This window comes from Salvelinus alpinus, chromosome 23 (genome assembly GCF_045679555.1).
Source record: "Salvelinus alpinus chromosome 23, SLU_Salpinus.1, whole genome shotgun sequence".
NCBI lineage: Eukaryota > Metazoa > Chordata > Actinopteri > Salmoniformes > Salmonidae > Salvelinus > Salvelinus alpinus.
The window spans coordinates 39,323,190-39,348,234 of record NC_092108.1 but is presented as its reverse complement, the minus strand read 5'-3'; the positions used below and the strand labels follow the sequence as shown (position 1 = coordinate 39,348,234).

The following is a 25,045-nucleotide window of genomic DNA, read 5'->3' as shown; positions in this document are numbered from 1 at the left end:
ACAAAAAGATAATTACTTGACACATTGGAAAGAATTAACAAAAAAACAGAGCAAACTAGAATGCTATTTGGCCCTAAACAGAGAGTACACAGTGGCAGAATACCTGACCACTGTGACTGACCCAAACTTAAGGAAAGCTTTGACTATGTACAGACTCAGTGAGCATAGCCTTGCTATTGAGAAAGGCCGCCGTAGGCAGACATGGCTCTCAAGAGAAGACAGGCTATGTGCACACTGCCCACAAAATGAGGTGGAAACTGAGCTGCACTTCCTAACCTCCTGCCCAATGTATGACCATATTAGAGAGACATATTTCCCTCAGATTACACAGATCCACAAAGAATTTGAAAACAAATCCAATTTTGATAAACTCCCATATCTACTGGGAGAAATTCCACAGTGTGCCATCACAGCAGCAAGATTTGTGACCTGTTGCCACAAGAAAAGGGCAACCAGTGAAGAACAAACACCATTGTAAATACAACCCATATTTATGCTTATTTATTTTAACTTGTGTGCTTTAACCATTTGTACATTGTTACAACACTGTGTATATATAATATAACATTTGTAATGTCTTTATTGTTTTGAAACTTCTGTATGTGTAATGTTTACTGTTAATTTGTATTGTTTATTTCACTTTTGTATAATATCTACCTCACTTGCTTTGGCAATGTTAACACATGTTTCCCATGCCAATAAAGCCCCTTGAATTGAATTGAATTGAGAGAGAGAGAGAGAGACAGAGAGAGAGAGAGACAGAGAGACAGAGAGACAGAGAGAGAGAGAGAGAGAGAGAGAGAGAGAGAGAGAGAGAGAGAGAGAGAGAGAGAGAGAGAGAGAAAGAAAGATAATGTGTGTGTGTTTGTGTGTGTGTTTGTGTGCAACCTCAACAGTCCAGGTTAGTGGACTTTTTTTGCATGCTTATAGGTGTTTGTGTGCAGGCTTGTGGATGTTTGTGTGCAGGCTTGTGGGTGTTTGTGTGCAGGCTTGTGGGTGTTTGTGTGCAGGCTTGTGGGTGTTTGTGTGCAGGCTTGTGCGTGTTTGTGTGCAGGCTTGTGGGTGTTTGTGTGCAGGCTTGTGGGTGTTTGTGTGCAGGCTTGTGGGTGTTTGTGTGCAGGCTTGTGGGTGTTTGTGTGCAGGCTTGTGGGTGTTTGTGTGCAGGCTTGTGGGTGTTTGTGTGCAGGCTTGTGTGTGTTTGTGTGCAGGCTTGTGGGCGTTTGTGTGCAGGCTTGTGCGTGTTTGTGTGCAGGCTTGTGGGTGTTTGTGTGCAGGCTTGTGCGTGTTTGTGTGCAGGCTTGTGGGTGTTTGTGTGCAGGCTTGTGGGTGTTTGTGTGCAGGCTTGTGGGTGTTTGTGTGCAGGCTTGTGGGTGTTTGTGTGCAGGCTTGTGGGTGTTTGTGTGCAGGCTTGTGGGTGTTTGTGTGCAGGCTTGTGCGTGTTTGTGTGCAGGCTTGTGGGTGTTTGTGTGCAGGCTTGTGGGTGTTTGTGTGCAGGCTTGTGCGTGTTTGTGTGCAGGCTTGTGGGCGTTTGTGTGCAGGCTTGTGCGTGTTTGTGTGCAGGCTTGTGGGTGTTTGTGTGCAGGCTTGTGTGTGTTTGTGTGCAGGCTTGTGGGTGTTTGTGTGCAGGCTTGTGGGTGTTTGTGTGCAGGCTTGTGGGTGTTTGTGTGCAGGCTTGTGCGTGTTTGTGTGCAGGCTTGTGGGTGTTTGTGTGCAGGCTTGTGGGTGTTTGTGTGCAGGCTTGTGCGTGTTTGTGTGCAGGCTTGTGGGTGTTTGTGTGCAGGCTTGTGCGTGTTTGTGTGCAGGCTTGTGGGTGTTTGTGTGCAGGCTTGTGCGTGTTTGTGTGCAGGCTTGTGGGTGTTTGTGTGCAGGCTTGTGGGTGTTTGTGTGCAGGCTTGTGGGTGTTTGTGTGCAGGCTTGTGCGTGTTTGTGTGCAGGCTTGTGGGTGTTTGTGTGCAGGCTTGTGCGTGTTTGTGTGCAGGCTTGTGGGTGTTTGTGTGCAGGCTTGTGGGTGTTTGTGTGCAGGCTTGTGCGTGTTTGTGTGCAGGCTTGTGGGTGTTTGTGTGCAGGCTTGTGCGTGTTTGTGTGCAGGCTTGTGGGTGTTTGTGTGCAGGCTTGTGCGTGTTTGTGTGCAGGCTTGTGGGTGTTTGTGTGCAGGCTTGTGGGTGTTTGTGTGCAGGCTTGTGGGTGTTTGTGTGCAGGCTTGTGGGTGTTTGTGTGCAGGCTTGTGCGTGTTTGTGTGCAGGCTTGTGCGTGTTTGTGTGCAGGCTTGTGGGTGTTTGTGTGCAGGCTTGTGGGTGTTTGTGTGCAGGCTTGTGCGTGTTTGTGTGCAGGCTTGTGGGTGTTTGTGTGCAGGTTTGTGCGTGTTTGTGTGCAGGCTTGTGGGTGTTTGTGTGCAGGCTTGTGGGTGTTTGTGTGCAGGCTTGTGGGTGTTTGTGTGCAGGCTTGTGGGTGTTTGTGTGCAGGCTTGTGGGTGTTTGTGTGCAGGCTTGTGCGTGTTTGTGTGCAGGCTTGTGGGTGTTTGTGTGCAGGCTTGTGGGTGTTTGTGTGCAGGCTTGTGGGTGTTTGTGTGCAGGCTTGTGGGTGTTTGTGTGCAGGCTTGTGGGTGTTTGTGTGCAGGCTTGTGGGTGTTTGTGTGTGCGAAATAAAGTTAGAAAGATAATACTTTTTCAGAATCAGGATTCTAAAAACCCCGAGGACACAACTCAGAGTAGCACACATTGATAATGTCCCTATATACACTACCGGTCAAAGGTTTTAGAACACCTACTCATTCAAGGGTTTTTCTTTATTTTTTACTATTTTCTACATTATAGAATAAAATTGAAGACATCAAAACTATGAAATAACACATGTGGAATCATGTAGTAACCAAAAAAGTGTTAAACAAATCAAAATATATTTAATATTTGAGATTCTTCAAATAGCCACACTTCCTGGAATGCATTTCAATTAACAGTTGTGCCTTGTTAAAAGTACATTTGTGGAATTTCATTCCTTCTTAATGCGTTTGAGCCAATCAGTTGTGTTGTAACAAGGTAGGGATGGTATACAGAAGATAGCCCTATTTGGTAAAAGACCAAGTCCATATTATGGTAAGAACAGCTCAAATAAGCAAAGAGAAATGACAGTCCATCATTACTTTAAGACATGAAGGTCAGTAAATACGGAACATTTTAAGAACTTTGAAAGTTTCTTCAAGTGCAGTCGCAAAAACCATCAAGCGCTATGATGAAACTGGCTCTCATGAGGACCGCCACAGGAAAAGAAGACCCAGAGTTACCTCTGCTGCAGAGGATAAGTTAATTAGAGTTAACAACCTCCGAAATTGCAGCCCAAATAAATGCTTCACAGGGTTCAAGTAACAAACATATCTCAACATCAACTGATCAGAGGAAACTGTGTGAACCAGGCCTTCATGGTCGAATTGCTGCAAAGAAACCACTACTAAAGGACACCAATAATAAGAAGAGACTTGCTTGGGCCAAGAAACACGAGCAATGGACATCAGACAGGTGGAAATGTGTCCTTTGGTCTGGAGTCCAAATTGAAGATTTTTGGTTCCAACTGCCGTGTCTTTGTGAGACGCGGTGTGAGTGAACGGATGTGCATGGGTATTTCCCACCATAAAGCATGGTGTGGGGGTGCTTTGCTGGTGACACTGTCTGAGATTTATTTAGAATTCAAGGCACACTTAACCAGCATGGCTACTGCAAGATACACCATCACCTCTGGTTTGGGCTTAGTGGGACTATCATCTGTTTTTCAACAGGACAATGACCCAACACACCTCTATGCTGTGTAAGGGCTATTTGACCAAGAAGGCGAGTGATGGAGTGCTGTATCAGATGACCTGGCCTCCACAATCCCCCGACCTCAACCAAATTGAGATGGTTTGGGATGAGTCTGACCGCAGAGTGAAGGAAAAGCAGCCAACAAGTGCTCAGCATACAGTATGTGGGAACTCCTTCAAGACCATTGGAAAAACATTCCAGGTGAAGCTGGTTAAGATAATACCAAGAGTGTGCAAAGCTGTTATCAAGGCAAAGGGTGGCTATTTGAAGAATCTCAAATCTCAAATATATTTTGATTTGTTTAACACTTTTTGGTTACTACATGATTCCATATGTGTTATTTCATAGTTTTGATGTCTTCTCTAATATTCTACAAAGTTGAAAATAGTCAAAAATAAAGAAAAGACCCTTGAATGAGTAGGCATTCTAAAACTTTTGACCGGTAGTGTATACAAACAAACAACCTGCAGAGTACAGTATCTATCCTTCAGTATGTTCCCATCTATTTCCCTCAGAGAGATACACTCGACAGGGGTCACCAATTACATAGTTAGAAATAATTTGTACACTGCAAATTTACCGCAAGAATCCCAAACAGATACAGTATAATATTTTTAAAAAAACGGAATTTCAAATACTGGGATACGATCACATACGATCGATCACATGCCTCTTTATTTATACTTGGGAATACTTGGTTACAGATTTCCTAAATTAAAATCACATTTAGCTTATTTCCTAATAATTTTACAATATTTTATGTCCAAGAAAAAGTATTTTAAAAGATCAAATAAAAATGATTTATTTTTGCTCAGAAAACTTGGTGGCCCCCAAAAAATCATGCTGCCTATTTTTATAGAAAAAGTTGATATATTTCACCTTTATTTTACCAGGTAGGCAGATTGAGAACAAGTTCTCATTTACAACTGCAACCTGGCCAAGATAAAGCAAAGCAGTGCGACAAAAACAACACAGAGTTACACATGGGATAAACAAAGGCACAGTCAATAACACAATATAAAAATTGATGTACAATGTGTGCAAATGTAGTAAGATTAGGGAGGTAAGGCAATAAATAGGCCATAGTGGCGAAATAATTACAATTTGGCATTAACACTGGAGTGATAGATGTGCAGATGATGATGTGCAAGTAGAGATACTGGGGTGCAAAAGAGCAACAAAAAAAAGATAACAATATGGGGATGAGGTAGTTGGGTGTGCTATTTACAGATGGGCTGTGTACAGATACAGTGAACGGTAAGCTGCTCTGACAGCTGATGCTTAAAGTTAGAGAGGGAGATATAAGTCTCCAGCTTCAGTGATTTTTGCAATTTGTTCCAGTCATTGGCAGCAGGGAACTGGAAGGAAAGGCGGCCAAAGTAGGTGTTGGCTTTGGGGATGACCAGTGAAATATACCTGCTGGAGCGCGTGCTACGGGTGGGTGTTGCTATGGTGACCAGTGAGCTGAGATAAGGCGGGGCTTTATCTAGCAAAGACTTATAGATGACCTGGAGCCAGTGGGTTTAGCGACAAATATGTAGCGAGGGCCAGCCAATGAGAACGTACAGGTCACAGTGATGGGTAGTATATGGGGCTTTGGTGACAAAAGGGATGGCACTGTGATAGACTACATACAATTAGTAGAGTGTTGACAATTAGTAGAGTGTTGGAGGCTATTTTGTAAATGACATTGCTGAAGTCAAGGATCGGTAGGATGGTCAATTTTACGAGGGTATGTTTGGCAGCATGAGTGAAGGAGGCTTTGTTGCGAAATAATAAGCCGATTCTAGATTTAATTTTGGATTGGAGATGCTTAATGTGAGTCTGGAAGGAGAGTTTACAGTCTAACCAGACATCCCAGGTATTTGTAGTTGTCCACATATTCTAAGTCAGAACCGTCCAGAGTAGTGATGCTAGTCTGGTGGGCGGGTGCAGGCAGCAATCGGTTGAAGAGCATGCATTTACTTTTACTAGCATTTAAGAGCAGTTGGAGGCCACAGAAGGAGTGTTGTATGGCATTGAAGCTCGTTTGGAGGTTTGTTAACACAGTGTCCAAAGAAGTGCCAGATGTATATAGAATGGTGTCGTCTGTGTAGAGGTGGATCAGAGAATCACCAGCAGCAAGAGCGACATCATTGATATATACAGAGAAAATAGTCAGCCCGAGGATTGAACCCTGTGGCACCCCCATAGAGACTGCCAGAAGTCCGGACAACAGGCCCTCCGATTTGACACACTGAACTCTATCTGAGAAGTAGCTGGTGAACCAGGCGAGGAAGTCATTTGAGAAACCAAGGCTATTGAGTCTGCCGATAAGAATGCGGTGATTGACAGAGTCGAAAGCCTTGGCCAGGTCGATGAAGACGGCTGCACAGTACTGTCTTTTATCGATGGCGGTTATGATATCGTTTAGGACCTTGAGCGTGGCTGAGGTGCACCCATGACCAGCTCGGAAACCAGATTGCATAGTGGAGAAGGTACGGTTGGAATCGAAATGGTCGGTGATCTGTTTATTAACTTCGCTTTCGAAGACTTTAGAAAGGCAGGGCAGGATGTATATAGGTCTTTAACAGTTTGGGTCTAGAGTGTCTCCCCCTTTGAAGAGGGGGATGACCGCGGCAGCTTTCCAATCTTTGGGGATCTTAGACGATACGAAAGAGAGGTTGAACAGGCTAGTAATAGGGGTTGCAACAATTTCGGCGGATCATTTTAGAAAGAGAGGGTCCAGATTGTCTAGCCCAGCTGATTTGTAGGGATCCAGATTTTGCAGCTCTTTCAGAACATCAGCTATCTGGATTTGGGTGAAAGAGAAGCGGGGGGAAAAATGCTTATTGAAATTCTCGATTATCGTAGATTTATTGGTGGTGACAGTGTTTCCTAGCCTCAGTGCAGTGGGCAGCTGGGAGGAGTTGCTCTTAGTCTCCATGGACTTTACAGTGTCACAAAACTTTTGGGAATTAGTGCTACAGGATGCAAATTTCTGTTTGAAAAAGCTAGCCTTAGCTTTCCTAACTGACTGTGTATATTGGTTCCTGCAAAAGTTGCATATCGCGGGGGCTGTTTGATGCTAATGCAGTACACCACAGGATGTTTTTGTGCTGGTCAAGGGCAGTCAAGTCTGGAGTGAACCAAGGGCTCTTAGTTCTACATTTGTGGTTCGTTTTTTTTTGTTGTTGAATTTTTACCCCCTTTTCCCCCCTAATTTTGTGGTATCCAATTGTTAGTAGTTACTATCTTGTCTCATCGCTACAACTCCCGTACGGGAGAGACGAAGGTCGAGAGCCTCCGAAACACAACCCAACCAAGCCGCACTGCTTCTTAAAACAGCGTGCATCCAACCCGGGAGCCAGCTGCACCAATGTGTCGGAGGAAACACTGTGCACCTAGCGACCTGGTCAGCGCGCACTGCGCCCGGCCCGCCACAGGAGTCACTAGTGCGCGATAAGACAAGGATATCCCTACCGTCCAAACCCTCCCTAACCCGTACGATGCTAGGCCAATTGTGCGTCGCCCCATGGACCTCCCGGTTGCGGCCGGCTGCGGCAGAGCCTGGGCTCTAACCCAGAGTCTCTGGTGGCACAGCTAGCACTGCGATGCAGTGCCTTAGACCACTGCGCCACCCGGGAGGCCCCCAGTTCTACATTTTTTGAATGGGGCCTGCTTATTTAAGATGATGAGGAAAGCACTTTTAAAGAACAACCAGGCATCCTCTACTGACGGGATGAGGTCAATATCCTTCCAGGATACCCGGGCCAGATCGATTAGAAAGGCCTGCTCGCTGAAGTGTTTTAGGGAGCGTTTGACAGTGATGAGGGGTGGTCGTTTGACCGCGGACACAGACAATGAGGCAATGATCTCTGAGATCCTGGTTAAAGACAGCAGAGGTTTATTTAGAGGGCAAGTTGGTCAGAATGATATCTTTGAGGGTGCCCATGTTTACTGATTTAGGGTTGTACCTGGTAGGTTCCTTGATAATTTGTGTGAGATTGAGGGCATCTATCTTAGATTGTAGGACGGCCGGGGTGTTAAGCATATCCCAGTTTAGGTCACCTAACAGTACGAACTCTGAAGATAGATGGGAGGCAATAAATTCACATATGGTGTCCAGGGCACAGCTGGGGGCTGAGGGGGGTCTATAACAAGCGGCAACAGTGAGAGACTTATTTCTGGAAAGGTGGATTTTTAAAAGTAGAAGCTTGAACTGTTTGGGCACAGACCTGGATGGTATGACAGAACTCTGCAGGCTATCTCTGCAGTAGATTGCAACTCCGCCTCCTTTGGCAGTTCTATCTTGTCGGAAAATGATGTAGTTGGGGATGGACATTTCTGAATTTTTGGTGGCCTTCCTAAGCCTGCACTAGAAGAATTAACAATAATAAACATCTGCCTGTGAGCTCTATGATAAAGAACGACCACCTCAGTCTGAAGGATGATGGACAACTTATAGAGATAAATCACCAAGACAGTCACCTCTCAACGTCGCGCTGCAATTCATGTGTTGCCTTTCAGGAGTTATCGGCACACAACATTTTGTTTTATAAATCACTGCCTCTGAACCAGTCATGTGTGTGGGGGGCCCTGTGCTGTTCGCTTAATCGCTGTCATAAATTCAAATTTCACAGGAGAATTTAGGAAGGAGAGAAACAGTCAGAGTATGAGAATTGATGCGACCTGGGATTCAATAGCCTGGTCCCTGATCTGTTTGTGCCTTTTTGCTAACTTGCGGCAATCAGTGACAAGGAGTTGGAAAGGTAACACAAACAGATCTGAGACCAGGCTAGAGATTCAATAGTTGACTGGTTTAATCTGTGGCCATCTTTAAAATCCCATCATTAAACGACTCCATATCTCTCACTCAAAATAGACATTGAAGAGACTGAATTAATGTCTCTCGTTTTTAATTAAAACCACTGATCCATTCCTGCAGGACTGCTTTATGTCTCTGAATAGGAACTTGATTAATGATTCTAACAATGGCTGTGAACGGTAATGAGAAGATGGCAGTTGGCACCCTGAGTGAAATATGGGCTTGAAATTATAACTGCACATAACAAAGCAAATCTATATGTATGAGCTCAAAAAGAACAACTAGACAAAAGTGTCCCCAAATAGGCCTAGTCAAAGTTTTCAGCATCTTTGAGCTACTGTAAATGATTGGATAAACAGACTGGAGGAAAAAAACTATTCCTCTTCTGTGTGGCGAGCCAGAGAAAATATATGGTCAGCAGCAGAACTAGTAAATGGGCGGAGGTGTGTGGTGTCTCATCCTTGACAGGAACCCGAGAGTGTTCTTAGAGTCGAGGGTGGTGGGGGGGGGGGCAGAACTTGAAAAATAGAGGGTCGCTAGCTGGCTACAAACCCTTCACTTCATCATGTCCACTCATTGGTTTTATAACAACTTTGCAACAAACTGCACTTGTAAGTTTGAACACGGATATCGTAAGGACATGAGACAGTCATTAACCAGTACTTACTTATGAGATAGCAAGCGACCCAAGTTCGTATCTTGAGGTATGAGTGTGTAAGACTCTCATAGGTAGCTCTCATTATACAGGTAGGACTCTCACTGTTTTAAAGGTGGAAACTAACTATATTCTAATACAGCAAAAAGTTTAGCAATACACATACACAGCTTTAGAAAACTTTTCAACATAGTCTTAGTCATCTGGGGAGGATCTCTGTCTTGCTGGGTAGCTGAAACATATCTTCAATAAGATATCCACTGAGCCCTGAAATTGCTGCTGGGGTGAAAACACTGATACAGAGACATCCTAAAAGAATCAAATAGAACAACATTAACACTTATTGTGTAGCTATAAAACGTGTGGTAATTTAATCATTAACCCCTGTGTCATTTTTGCCACCATAAGAGCTTCACACACACACGCACGCACGCACGCACGCACGCACACACACACACACACACACACACACACACACACACACACACACACACACACACACACACACACACACACACACACACACACACACACACACACAGAGGATCTATAATTACATCTCTGCAGCTCCCTACTCTGACTTTAAGGGAAGCCTTCCGTAAAGGATCAATGCATTTTTCACATTCTCCATTGGAATAACTGTAATAATGTGCTCTTACCCAATTAAGAAGTGAAAGATACTTTCCCTCATCTGCTAGCTAAGGTGTTATTTATCGTCAATTGAGCCTTGTGAATATAAGCTGATGAAGAAACAGTGGGAGTTGGGTTGATGACAGATCTGAGGTCTGTGCACCCACACCGCTCTTCAAATCATACAATTAGTCCTAACACATTTCCATTGACAAACACTCTAAACAAAACCACAAAGATGACTACAATCTCCACAACACCAATCCTCCAGCACTGTCCCACCATAACAATCAACCACCCAGACACTTTCATTTTCCCTCTCTTTTCCCCTGGATAGGTTTTGTCAGTGACGTCTAATAAAGGATTTGAAGTGTCCTCCTCGTTGCTTATTTAAACATCCCACTCTGCTCCACTCCTTGCCACCCCCTCTGTCTGGGCTAGTGGGGCTCTAGCCGGTTGACCTGGTCCCTGTTCCAGCTGGTTGGAGCCACACTGATTGCAGCCAGTCAGTCACCTGAGTCTCTAATAGCCATCGATTTCCTCTCCCTTTTTCTCCCTATTTTCTCTGACAGGCTTTTAGCTGTGACACTGTCAGACGGGAGAGAAAAGGCTTCTGTCAGGTGTAATGCTAGGAGATGGGTAGGGAAGGGAGGGTCTGTATCATCTGTGAAGGTTGGCTAAGGAATCTCAAATGTTTGGGTTTGTAATGTAGTGGCAAAGACATGTATAATATGATTGGTATTAGAATAGAACGTTTTATCTCTATGGTTAATAGTCTTTCTGTCTGAGGAGATTTGTGCTTTTCCAAAGCACCAAATCCATCTATTAAATTCTATGGATTAATATTTAGTTATTTCACCAACGGATAATCTCTTATAATATCTGAAATGTAAGTTAAACACTGGGTCTACACTGACATTTCACAGGGTCTGTATGAGAATAGGCTTAACTCACATTCAATATTAGCTTGAAAGTTAATGGCTATAGCCTATAAAGGTAATTCCCATTTTCAGTCCAGCCAAAGCAGAGATCAGAGCAGACCATGGGCTCCGTCTCAAATGACATTCAATTAGTGCACTACTTTTAAAGGGTAAGGGACATAGCCCTTCATTCATTAAAATATGATATTTTATATCAAATCAAACACTACTGTCGATATGGGCATTTCCATGGTGACTGAGTCTTTAACATTGATGTGTAGTACTAAAAGTTGTGTAGTACATCACCAAAGCCCTATAATGTGAGCAGTACATCACCAGTGGGACAGGCCTTTGGCAGCACTCTCATTTCATCACCACTGCTAGCCATTAGCAGCAGTATAGTGAAAACACTCCCCGTCTGGAAATGGGATCACACATAGCAACAAGCACTCAGTGCTTCTCACAAATGAAACAAGACCCACTGTTGGGCTGTGAAGGCAAAAGCAAAGAAGGCAAAAGCGGGAAAATACCTGTTGCTGATTGGTCCTCTGAATGTTGGGTCAAACTTGCGTGGTTCTCCTGAAAAACAGAGGTTTGCACATTAGTCAAAGTGATACGAAGAGTAACGATACGAAACATAATTAAACAGCTGTCAGCTTACACTTAATAACCAAACAGCAAGACCCAACAGACATGATTCTGTCCATGGTCTGTCTGTAGTGGTCCTGGTCTTTGTGCGAAAAAAAGTTGAAGAAGCCACAAAAGAAGATAAACAAAAGGTAGAAAAGGTTCAAGTCAGTGGCCTGGAAAGCTTTGTGGAGAGAAGACTGAGCTGAGTTTGAAGGTATTCTGCTCATAAATTCTGTATCTGTCTCCAGTATAGTTCCACTTGTCTGCCTGTGATAGCAGTGTGAGAGAGGAGTAGTGTAGAAGGGTGGTGGTGTGTGTGTGTGTGTGGGGGGAGGGGGGGTGACAGAGGTTAAGAGACTGAGGCAGAGAAAGAGTTTGTGATTCTGGGTGGAAAATTACTTCATTGTAGTTTGTTGAAGGTGACTTTCCTGAGTTTGTGTTTTCACATTCTCACTCAGGTGTATGAATGCCAGTCATCCCCCATCCAATTTCTCTCTTCTTGTCCGACTAATGCAGCTTGAGTGACTTTGCTGAATGTAAATCCGGCACTTGAAATATGAGTGTGAAAAAATGAGTGTGCTCACTCAACAATTATTTAATCTCAAACCAAAAACAAAAGATTCAGTTGATTGGCAGGCCACAGTAGAACTTTAAAGGGGAACTGCACCTGCTGATTTGGCCTCGTTTTTTGGCTTGCTCCTCAAGAAATGCTGGCGGCCATGAAAAGAAGCCAAACATGAGTTGGCTTGGGGGTGTGGTTTGATATGGGTTACTTGGGCGTGTCCTTGCCACCACCCAGACACACCCATCTGTCAGAACCTTGCCCACAGCTGTTTCCTCCCACTCAATCACAACAAACAAACCTCCTGCAGGTTGAGTTCAATAACTACAGGCAGATGTATGGTGAGATGCCCGAGGAAGCTTTGAATCGTCAGTAGCCTACAGAGTAATATGATAAGAAGGCAATTGATGAATTTATGTAGATATTCTAAGCTAAGTGTTTTCATACATTTCAAATGTAGTAACAGGTCCATGTAGAATAAACAACCCTTTCCATAATACCATAGAAGCAGTGTCCTGCTAATATAACAATGTGAATGTTTCACCTTTCATTGTCATTCCCAGCCGAAACAGACACTGTGTCCATTTTGTCTGGTGGTAATGGGGCTACCTTGGCAAACATGTCAGAGTGGTCATTCCTTCCTGTGTGGTCTCCCTCCCCATATTGACTAATACCATTCAATTCAATAATAAAAAAAGACAATACAGGTAAGGTCCCTCTCCATTCAGAGGCATCAGTATCAAGCCCGTCTGTCAGTCTGGACTCCATCACATCATCTTGCAAGTCTCCATGTACTGGCTCCATACATGTTTCTATGAACACACACATTCACTGTTCTATTACCAATGGCAGTTAGGATAGGTGATATCTGACACACAAACAGGTACTATGTCGAAATTTGAACGGTCAGATAAAACCTACCTAAATCTGTTCTCCCCATCGACGACCGTTGGTGAGCAGGCAAGAGGTGAGGCTGGTGGTGAGGTCTTTGCCAGAGCCTCCTTGATGATCATAGCAGCGTAGATTAGCTCCAACATGTGGCTGACCGTTATATTTGTAGGAATTCTCACAGTGAGGACATGTCTGTATGATGCTGATGAGGGTCCCCTTGTTGGTCTTCTCTATGCTGCATGTTCGGCTGCAAACTGGACATGTCTCCAACAACTGCAGCAGGCAATGTTACAAGGTGCTGTTGACTAGGGGGGCCTGTGACAGGGTGATATGAGAGAGCCAAGCCTATGGGTTCGTAGCCTCAACCCCGCAACACACACACACACACACACATTGGTTAATGGACTGCTGAATGTATATTTTTGTCTCTTGCTTTGTCTGCTCTTTTCAGTATTATGTTTATCTCTGATAAGCTAAACAGGAAAGGGCTGAAAATAGCCCATATGAATACAGTTGAAGCTGGAAGTTTACATACACCTAAGACAAATACGTTTAAACTCAGTTTTTCACCATCCCTGACATTTAATCTAGTAAAAATTCCCTGTCTTAGGTCAGTTAGGATCACCACTTTATTTTAAGAATGTGAAATGTCAGAATAATAGTAGAGAGAATGATTTGTTTCAGCTTTTATTTCTTTCATCACATTCCCAGTGGGTCAGAAGTTTACATACACTCAATTTGTATTTGGTAGCGTTGCCTTTAAATAGTTTAAGTTGGGTCAAACGTTTCGGGTAGCCTTCCACAAGCTTCCCACAATAAGTTGGGTGAATTTTGGCCCATTCCTCCTGACAGAGCTGGAGTCAGGTTTGTAGGCCTACTTGCTCGCACACGCTTTTTCAGTTCTGCCCACAAATGTTCTATAGGATTGAGGTCAGGGCTTTGTGATGGCCACTCCAATACCTTGACTTTGTTGTCCTTAAGCCATTTTGCCACAACTTTGGAAGTATGCTTGGGGTCATTGTCCATTTGGAAGACCCATTTGCAACCAAGCTTTAACTTCCTGACTGATGTCTTGAGATGTTGCTTCAATATATCCACATAATTTCCCTGCCTCGTGATGCCATCTATTTTGTGAAGTGCACCAGTCCCTCCTGCAGCAAAGCACCCCCACAACATGATGCTGCCACCCCCATGCTTCACGGCTGGGACGGTGTTCTTCGGCTTGCAAGCCTCCCCCTTCTTCCTCCATACGTAACGATGGTCATTATGGCCAAACAGTTCTATTTTTGTTTCATCAGACCAGAGGATATTTCTCCAAAAAGTACGATCTTTGTCCCCATGTGCAGTTGCAAACCGTAATCCGGCTTTTTTATGGCGGTTTTGGAGCAGTGGCTTCTTCCTTGCTGAGCGGCCTTTCAGGTTATGTCGATATAGGACTCGTTTTACTGTGGATATAGATACTTTTGTAACTGTTTCCCCAAGCATCTTCCCAAGGTCCTTTGCTGTTGTTCTGGGATTGATTTGCACTTTTCGCACCAAAGTATGTTAATCTCTAGGAGGCAGAACGTATCTCCTTCCTGAGCGGTATGACGGCTGCGTGGTCCCATGGTGTTTATACTTGCGTACTATTGTTTGTACAGATGAACGCGGTATCTTCAGGCATTTGGAAATTACTCACAAGGATGAACCAGACTTGTGGAGGTCTACAATGTTTTTTCTGAGGTCTTGGCTGATTTATTTTGATTCTCCCATGATGTCAAGCAAAGAGGCACTGAGTTTGAAGGTAGGACTTGAAATACATCCACAGGTCAGTGGTGGGCCGTCAGGGCCAGCAAGGCCTTCTCTGCTGGCCTAAACATCATCAGAATATATATATTTTTTTAAATATATTTTCCCACAAATATGTATTCAATTATTCCCCAGAGTAAGAATTATACTCTTCATTTCATAGCTTTCCTCTTGGTTGCACTGCTTCCAGCCCCAGGTTGAGATTTGGAGGGCTGGTCTTTATGTTAGATCTTTTATCCAATCATATTCAGCCATCATGTGTTGCCAGGGGTCTAAAATCTGCCCTCAGGCCTTCAGAATCAACAGTGCGGGCGCTTACATTTACATTACATTTACATTACATTTACATTACATTTAAGTCATTTAGCAGACGCTCTTATCCAGAGCGACTTACAAATTGGTGCATTCACCTTATGATATCCAGTGGAACAACCACTTTACAATAGTGCATCTAACTCTTTTAAGGGGGGGGGGGGTTAGAAGGATTACTTTATCCTATCCTAGGTATTCCTTAAAGAGGTGGGGTTTCAGGTGTCTCCGGAAGGTGGTGATGGACTCCGCTGACCTGGCGTCGTGAGGGAGTTTGTTCCACCATTGGGGTGCCAGAGCAGCGAACAGTTTTGACTGGGCTGAGCGGGAACTGTACTTCCTCAGAGGTAGGGAGGCGAGCAGGCCAGAGGTGGATGAACGCAGTGCCCTTGTTTGGGTGTAGGGCCTGATCAGAGCCTGAAGTTACGGAGGTGCCGTTCCCCTCACAGCTCCGTAGGCAAGCACCATGGTCTTGTAGCGGATGCGAGCTTCAACTGGAAGCCAGTGGAGAGAGCGGAGGAGCGGGGTGACGTGAGAGAACTTGGGAAAGTTGAACACCAGACGGGCTGCGGCGTTCTAGATGAGTTGTAGGGGTTTAATGGCACAGGCAGGGAGCCCAGCCAACAGCGAGTTGCAGTAATCCAGACGGGAGATGACAAGTGCCTGGATTAGGACCTGCGCCGCTTCCTGCGTGAGGCAGGGTCGTACTCTGCGAATGTTGTAGAGCATGAACCTACAGGAACGGGTCACCGCCTTGATGTTAGTTGAGAACGACAGGGTGTTGTCCAGGATCACGCCAAGGTTCTTAGCACTCTGGGAGGAGGACACAATGGAGTTGTCAACCGTGATGGCGAGATCATGGAACGGGCAGTCCTTCGCCGGGAGGAAGAGCAGCTCCGTCTTGCCGAGGTTCAGCTTGAGGTGGTGATCCGTCATCCACACTGATATGTCTGCCAGACATGCAGAGATGCGATTCACCACCTGGTTATCAGAGGGGGGAAAGGAGAAGATTAATTGTGTGTCGTCTGCATAGCAATGATAGGAGAGACCATGTGAGGATATGACAGAGCCAAGTGACTTGGTGTATAGCGAGAATAGGAGAGGGCCTAGAACAGAGCCCTGGGGGACACCAGTGGTGAGAGCACGTGGTGCGGAGACAGATTCTCGCCACGCCACCTGGTAGGAGCGACCTGTCAGGTAGGACGCAATCCAAGCGTGGGCCGCGCCGGAGATGCCCAGCTCGGAGAGGGTGGAGAGGAGGATCTGATGGTTCACAGTATCAAAGGCAGCCGATAGGTCTAGAAGGATGAGAGCAGAGGAGAGAGAGTTAGCTTTAGCAGTGCGGAGCGCCTCCGTGACACAGAGAAGAGCAGTCTCAGTTGAATGACTAGTCTTGAAACCTGACTGATTTGGATCAAGAAGGTCATTCTGAGAGAGATAGCAGGAGAGCTGGCCAAGGACGGCACGTTCAAGAGTTTTGGAGAGAAAAGAAAGAAGGGATACTGGTCTGTAGTTGTTGACATCGGAGGGATCGAGTGTAGGTTTTTTCAGAAGGGGTGCAACTCTCGCTCTCTTGAAGACGGAAGGGACGTAGCCAGCGGTCAAGGATGAGTTGATGAGCGAGGTGAGGTAAGGGAGAAGGTCTCCGGAAATGGTCTGGAGAAGAGAGGAGGGGATAGGGTCAAGCGGGCAGGTTGTTGGGCGGCCGGCCGTCACAAGACGCGAGATTTCATCTGGAGAGAGAGGGGAGAAAGAGGTCAAAGCACAGGGTAGGGCAGTGTGAGCAGAACCAGCGGTGTCGTTTGACTTAGCAAACGAGGATCGGATGTCGTCGACCTTCTTTTCAAAATGGTTGACGAAGTCATCAGCAGAGAGGGAGGAGGGGGGAGGAGGGGGAGGAGGATTCAGGAGGGAGGAGAAGGTGGCAAAGAGCTTCCTAGGGTTAGAGGCAGATGCTTGGAATTTAGAGTGGTAGAAATTGGCTTTAGCAGCAGAGACAGAAGAGGAGAATGTAGAGAGGAGGGAGTGAAAGGATGCCAGGTCCGCAGGGAGGCGAGTTTTCCTCCATTTCCGCTCGGCTGCCCGGAGCCCTGTTCTGTGAGCTCGCAATGAGTCGTCGAGCCACGGAGCAGGAGGGGAGGACCGAGCCGGCCTGGAGGATAGCTTGTAGCTTAAAGTGAATGGAAATTAAAATTTAGTGTCAACCAATCAGCTTTAGAGTTGGCTATTGTACGCCTGCTGGCTGGCTCCAGTGTTACACAGGAGCCAGCTAGCAGGCGTAGTGCGTGCACGTCTTCTGATTGGATTACCAATATTGAGAAGCAGGTCCTATGGGCAGGTCTATGCAGATCCTCAGAACTAGGAAACTGAATTTGATAAACAAATTAATTTGCGTACGACTAAGCTGTTTTTTCAACCCACAATGGCGGAAGGAGGAGAAGATATCGATTTGGTCGAGGATATAATTATAACGCCATTCTCAAGACGAACTTTTCAAGAAAAGTTAGACATTGTAAGGAGAGGTCGCCAGACGCCGACGCTACAAAGCCTGTCACAGGCGGGAAAGGGGTTTGTTCGCCACTTTCAAAGTTCCAACTACGAGCGCTATCAATGGCTCACAGGCTCCGAGAAGCACTGCAAACTGTACTGCTGGGAATGCCTATTATTTGCAAGTGATCGATTTGGTGTTTGGAGCCACACTGGCTTTGCAAACTTGAGTTGTCTAACCAAGGCAGCAACGAGACACCAAAGTACGGCTGGGCACTTACAAGCAATGGTGCTTTTGAAAACTTTTGGGGACAGCCGAGTGGATCTACAGCTCAACGAACAATCGCGCAGGGCAACGGAGCTGCACAATGAAAAGGTGAAGAAAAATAGGGAAATATTGAAAAGACTCATTGATTGTGTCATGTTTTTGGGTAAACAGGAACTTTCTTTTAGGGGACACGATGAAAGTGCTGACTCCACAAACAAAGGGAACTACGTGGAGCTTCTTTCTTTTCTTTCTGAAAGCAACACAGATTTACAATACCACCTGTCCACTAACAAAGTGTTCATTGGGACGTCAGGCAAAATACAAAATGACCTAATTTATGCTATTGCTGAAGTGATGGGAGAAGAGATCAAAATGGAGATTAAAAAAGCTCCCTTTGTTGCTGTTATGGTGGACGAGACAACAGATGTGGGAAATGCAGCACAGCTCTCACTCGTCCTGCGTTATGTGACGGACACAGGAGTCAAGGAGCGATTTATCCGATTTGAAGATGTGACAAGCGGCAAGCGAGCTGATGACATTGCCGCTCTTATTTTCCATTTCTTGGAGGAAAATGAATGTAGTCTGGATAAAGTTGTGGCACAGTGTTTTGATGGCGCAGCAGTCATGGCATCTGGACTCAATGGGGTGCAGGCTAAAGTTAAGGAGAGGGCACCGATGGCCTTATTCATTCACTGCTATGCACATCGACTAAATTTAGTACTGACTCAAGGAGCCTCAAAGCTTAAAGAATGCAAGGTCTTCTTTGCCAACCTCAATGGCCTTGCAGCATTTTTCTCACGATCCCCTAAGCGCACGCAACTGCTGGATGACATCCGCAAGCGTCGTCTTCCTAAGGTTGCACCAACGAGGTGGCAATATACATCTAGATTGGTCAATGCAGTCTTTGAAAAGAGAGTTGCCCTAAAGGAGCTGTTTAACCACTTACTGGAACATCATGATGACCATGACGGGGATACTGTGCTTATGGCTGATGGATTTAATGCATGTTTGGATGATTTTGAGTTTTGTTTTTTGCTTGAAACATTCAATGGGATTTTTAATTATTCGGATGTGCTTTTTGGAATTCTACAGAAACAAACTTTGGATGTACAATTCTGCCTGACAAGGGTGAATGAGTTTTGTGACACAATTGAGCGAGAGAGGTGCAGGTTCAGTCAAATCTACGATGACACAGCGCGCATCTCAAGTTCACCCAGCGCACGCAGAGGCCCAGCACAAGGAGACCCTCGCACATACTATCAACAACTCCACAGCAATAATCTGGACAACTTTCTTTGCCAGATACGAAACAGGTTTCAAGACCACGAAAAATTAATGTTTCTCTCCCTCCTGGACCCCCGGCACTTTCAGACCTACCGGAAAAAAATCCCGCAAACAGCCTTCTCCAGCTTAACAGAGAGTCACGGAACACTGTTCGACCTATCCAAGCTAAAAACAGAACTGACTGTAATGTATGCTATGACTGATTTTGAAGGGAAAAGTCCCTCTGATCTCCTTGATTTCCTTAAGCAGAAAAATCTGAATGAGGACATGGGGCAACTTTACACATTGGCATGTGTGACAGTGACTATCCCTGTGTCCACGGCTTCTGTCGAGCGGTCATTCTCGGCCTTAAAGCGAATCAAAACGTATTCCAAAAATGCTACTGGACAGACTCGGCTTTCAGCATTAGCCTCCATGTCGATAGAAAAGGACTTATTGGTGGAACTAAAACGCACAGATAGACTGTACAACAGAGTCATTGAAGTCTTCTTGAGGAAAGAAAGGAGGAAGGATTTTGTGTTCAAATAATCAGTCTTTGGTGAGTAGGCATACAATGCATTTTATTTTTTATTAAATGTGTATGTATGTTTCGCATTTTATTTCGTTAATATTAAATACCCTATATATTAACAAAATAAAATGGCAAATAGCCTATGTTGCAAATTATTTGTTTTCTTTCTTTTATTTTCAGTGAATAGTTATGTGTCTTTATCATCACGGTGAAACTGCTTTGAATGCGACAATGCGCTGTTTAGTGAACACACTGTATTTATTTTTTTGGGGACTTAAAGCTCAAAGTTTGTGGACCAGAAATGGATAGAAGAAGAATATTAATATAACTCTGTTGCACTCGACTATGTTCTTGCCTATTAGTTGAACTGTACTGTATTGTACTCTTCCCCTGCAATTCTCTGAATAAAAATGTCAATTTCAAGGTGACGCAACGCCTGGTTATACTGCGTTTCTGTCTAAATGTATAGTGTCTAGAGCCATGGCATCATAATGATGGTAATAAGAGGTGGATTAATTCGGGTGGGACTGTGTAGGACCTCACTGAAGGCCCAGGCCCCAGGCCCACGGCACGCTACTGCCACAGGTACACCTCCAATTGACTCAAATCATGTCAATTAGCCTATCAGAAGCTTCTAAAGCCATGACATCATTTTATGGAATTTTCCAAGCTGTTTAAAGGCACAGTCAACTTAGTGTATGTAAACGTCTGACCCACTGGAATTGTGATACAGTGAGTTATAAGTGAAATAATCTGTCTGTAAACAATTACTTGTGCCCTGTACAAAGTAGATGTCCTAACCAACTTGCCAAAACTATAGTTTGTTAACAAGATCATTTGTGGAGTGGTTGAAAAACGAGTTTTAATGACTCCAACCTAAGTGTATGTAAACTTCCGACTTCAACTGTATATGCAGCCTTAGAAATAAGGTTAATGAAATATATTACTTGCTAACATCAGATAACATTCACATATTAGCCATTTCTGAGACTCACTTAGATAATTAATTTGATGATACATCAGTAGCAATACAAGGATATAACATCTATAGAAGAGACAGTGCTTATGGGGGAGGTGTTGCTGTATATATTCAGAGCCATATCCCTGTAATGCTTCGAGAAGATCTTATGTCAAGTCTTATTGAAGTGTTGTGGTTGCAGGTTCACCTGGGTCATCTAAAGCCTTTTCTTTTGGGGTGTTGCTATAGGCCACCAAGTGCTAACAGTCAGTATCTAAATAAATGTGTGAAATGCTTGATAGTGTATGTGATGTAAACAGACTTTCTTGGGAACCTGAATATTGACTGGTTTTCATCAAGCTGTCCGCTCAAGAGGAATCTTGTTACTGTAACCAGTGCCTGTAATCTGGTTCAGGTTATTAATCAACCTACCAGGGTGTTTACAAACACTACAGGAACAAGATCATCCACATGTATCGATCACATTTTTACTAATACTGTAGAACTTTGTTCTAAAGCTGTATCCGTACCCATTGGATGCAATGATCACAATATAGTGGCTACATCCATGAAAGCCAACGTTCTAACAGCTGGGCCTAAAATAGTGTATAAGAGATCATACAAAAGATTTCGCTGCGACTCTTATGTGGATGATTTAAAAAATATGTGTTGGTCTGATGTGATTAATGAGGATCATCCAGATGCTGCATTTGATGAATTTTTGAAATTGCTTCTTCCAATTATTGATAAACATGCACCTGTTAAAGAAACTGACTGTTAGAACTGTTAAGGCTCCATGGATTGATGATGATAAAAAAGCTATATTTTTATACGGGACAATGCACATTAATTAACATCAATATTACAATAATGCAACATCCATGTAAATGTGTCAGGGTTAGCTAAAAGCTAACTTGCACCCATAGTCCCAGGGCAGCTAAGGACAATTACACAACCACAATACACATACTCACTAAAACAATACAAATACATCACATCCAATAATATATCATTCTAACGACAACAGCAACACTATCATCAACTGTCGTCTTACATATGAGGAACCTCAGATAACTCATGTGTACAGGTTTGGATAGATTTTAGCCATGTTTTCAATTCAAATGTAAAAGTATAATAATCAGTGCAGCTCTCAAGTCCATGGGCATTGCATTCCAGTATATTGTAGCTCTAACAGAGAAGACTGATCGGCTGATTTTACTGTGTTGAAAAGGGACAACAATCCCCTCTAGTTACTGCCATTGTTATCCTGGAGGTGCTTTCCTTGAGCATGATATGCCGGCATAGGGGTGGAGGGGCAAGACTATGCAGGATCTTAAAGACAAGGCTTGCATCTACATACTGCTTAAAGCTATCCAGACTAAATAAATTATGTTTGTAAATGATATGACAATGGTGGTACCTGTTTGGTTTGTTATCAAAAATCTTAAGTGCTTGTTTGTAGAGTGATTCAATTGGTTTCAGAATAGTAGCTCCTGATTGTGACCAGCATGTGAGGCAATATCTCAGATGTGAGAAGATCACAGCATGCATATATAACTGGTGGCCTCCAGAGGAAGGAAAGGTCTTATAAACCTAAAGTTGGATAATCCAAACTTGACTGTGTTAACCACCTTCTTGTTTCTTAAATGTCAAGTTGGAGTCCAAAATGACACCAAGATATCTGAAGTTAGACACTACTTTCAGATTCTCCCCATTAACAAGAACAGCTCGTTGGGAAGAATCAATGGATTTCTTAGAGAAGTACATACAAACAGTCTTGTTGATATTTAAATGCAGGCAAGAATTAGTCATCCATTTAGAAACATGTACCATAGCTCCAGTTAACAACCAATTGTCTATTTCTTGAGTATACATACAGAACTGTATCGTCTGCATACATCTGCATGTTAACTTGTGGGCAAGAATGGGAGATCATTTATATAGATGGTAAACAGAAGGGGGCCTAATATTGACCCTTGTGGGACCCCAATGTTATAGTAAAGAGAGTCCGGCTGAGTGTCCCCCAAACGAACCCTTTGACTTCTGTTTGTCAGATAGGAATACATCCAACTAATGACTTCAGTGGACACATTAAGGGAGGATAGTTTGGATAGGAGTAACTCATGATTCACAGTTTCAAAATACTTTTTAAGATCCAAAAGACAGCGCTGACTTCACCGCCAATGTCCAGTTTAGATTTATTGCACTCCAGAAAATAGCAATTGGCTGTTTCGGTAGAATGGTTAGTTCTGAATCCAAATTGCATTTGATGTATGGCGCTACCCTGAATGAGGTGATCAGTCAGATGATCAGCTACCCATCTTTCAGCTACTTTTGATAGCACTGGAAGTATGCTCATAGGTCGGTAATTTTCCACCAGTGTTGGGTCACCAGATTTTAAAACAGGTATCACTGCAGCAGCATTCCAAGCATTGGACAGATTAACTAGATGTACAATAGGTGCAATCAGAGAATATTTGTGTCTCTTCAGTAATACAGTATCTAGACCAAATACATATTTTGTTCTAGAGCTACTGAAGAAGCTAATAATACTGTCCACTGTTGACGCTGATATTTCAGGAATTCGGAATATTGGTTTATTATTATCTATGGGAGTGAGAACTGTGGTCTGGGTTGTTAAAGGTGGTGGATATGAAATTGGAGTCTAGAATAAGAATTCCATTAACCTTTAATTCAGGATGTTTTTTGGACTTTTCAGCTCCTCTCCCTGTTAGTTTATTGAGATTTTCCCAAATCACTTTGCCATTTCCTTTTACTTCATTTATCACTCTAAGAAAGAACTCTGCTTTTGCTTTTTTTATATTCCTAACCACCTTATTTCTCAGTGATGCAAATATACGTCTGTCATCATTCTTACCAGACTTTTTCAATTAAAAATCCTGTTCTCTCATCTGCCTCCAGAGGTCCTCACTGAGCCATGGTAGAGAGGTTTTCCGTCTTGGCTTACGTTAAAATGTCCTCGTAAAAGAGGTATCCACTTTGTCAATAGCTGACAGAAATGTTCTGTATCCAGACTCTGGGTCTTCATTGCTTAACATATCAGACCGGTCAATTTGACTTATAGCTGCGTTGTAGTTACTCTGCTCACTTTTCTGGATTTTTTTATCGTACTGTTGCACATTAATATAGTTCTTAAATCTCTTTTTAGTGAGCTTTCTAACCACCAATGTAACATTGTGGTCAGATATGCCAGTTAGTAAATTACTGGACTTAATTATTCGATCAGGTCTGTTAGTAAATACCAGATCAATTTGAGTCTGGGATGACTGTGTTACTCTGGTAGGACCTTGTATTATTTGAGTCAGGTTGAAATAATCTGTGATCTCTTTGAGTTTTTTCCTGCAAGTTTTGTTTTCCCAGTTTATATTGAAATCGCCCATGAAGACGCCTTTTTATGATCACATTCTTTAAACATGGCACTTAGATTGTCATAAAACAAGATATCAGATGTTGGTGGTCGATATAATACAATAATAGTAATAGACATATGAGGGGAGAGGAAGACATTCAGCCCCATACATTCAATGCCATTGGCATGTTTCCATATAATACGATTGCATTTAAAGTTATCTTTCATGTACATAAACAATCCACCCCCTCTGCCCTCTCCCTTGTCCCTCCTGAATATGGAATATCTAGGGACATTAAAGGCAAAAATAGGAGAAGATTTCTTCAGCCATATCTCAGAGAAATAGAAAACATCTAGATTAGAGTCGTTCAATAAATGAATTGAAAAACTGTATGGTTGAAAGAGATGGGGCAAAAGAGAAATTATGTGACTAAACTCAACAAAAAGAAGAAACTTTATTATGAAGCCAAGATCAATGATTTAAATTCAACTCCATCTTTCATTGAATCAGGTGGCTGATTCATCACAAAACCATTTGATGTTGCCAATTATTTTAATGATTCTTTCATTGGCAAAGTGGGCAAACATAGGGAGGAAATGCCAACAACCAACAGTGAGCAATTGTATTCATGTATAAAACAACAAAGAATGAAAGAAATGCAGTGCAAGTTTGAATTTTGTAAAGTTAGTGTGGGAGAGGTGGAAAAAATTATTGTTATCAATCAATAATGACAAACCTCCAGGCATTGACAACTTAGATGGAAAGCTACTGAGGATGGTAGCTGACTCTATAGCCACTCCTATCTGTCATATTTTTAATCTGAGCCTAGAGGAAAGCCTTTGTTCTCAGGTCTGGAGGGAAGCCAAAGTAATTCCGCTACCCAAGAGTGGTAAAGCGGCCTTTACTGGTTCTAACAGCAGACCTATACGCTTGCTGCCAGCTCTTAGCAAACTGTTGGAAAAAAATGTATTTGACGAAATACAATGCTATTTCTCTCTAAACAAATTAACAACAAACTTTCAGCATGTTTACAGAGAAGGGAACTCAACATGAACTGCACTGACACAAATGACTGATGATTGGTTGAAAGAAATTGATAAAAAGAAGATTGTGGGAGCTGTACTGTTAGATTTCAGTGCAGCCTTTGTTATTATTGACCATAACCTGTTGTTGAGAGAACTTA

General features: G+C 43.4%; 1 protein-coding gene across 2 annotated transcripts in view; it reads right to left on the bottom strand.

Moving 5' to 3' along the window:
- LOC139550949 (choline transporter-like protein 5-A) overlaps window positions 1-25,045 on the bottom strand; it is a 115,639-nt gene that overhangs the window by 41,338 nt on the left and 49,256 nt on the right. For both annotated transcript variants that reach the window (XM_071362244.1, XM_071362245.1), the window contains exon 2: window positions 11,334-11,382. In XM_071362244.1, the coding sequence (XP_071218345.1) occupies window positions 11,334-11,382 (49 nt within the window). The remainder of the gene's footprint in view (window positions 1-11,333; window positions 11,383-25,045) is intronic.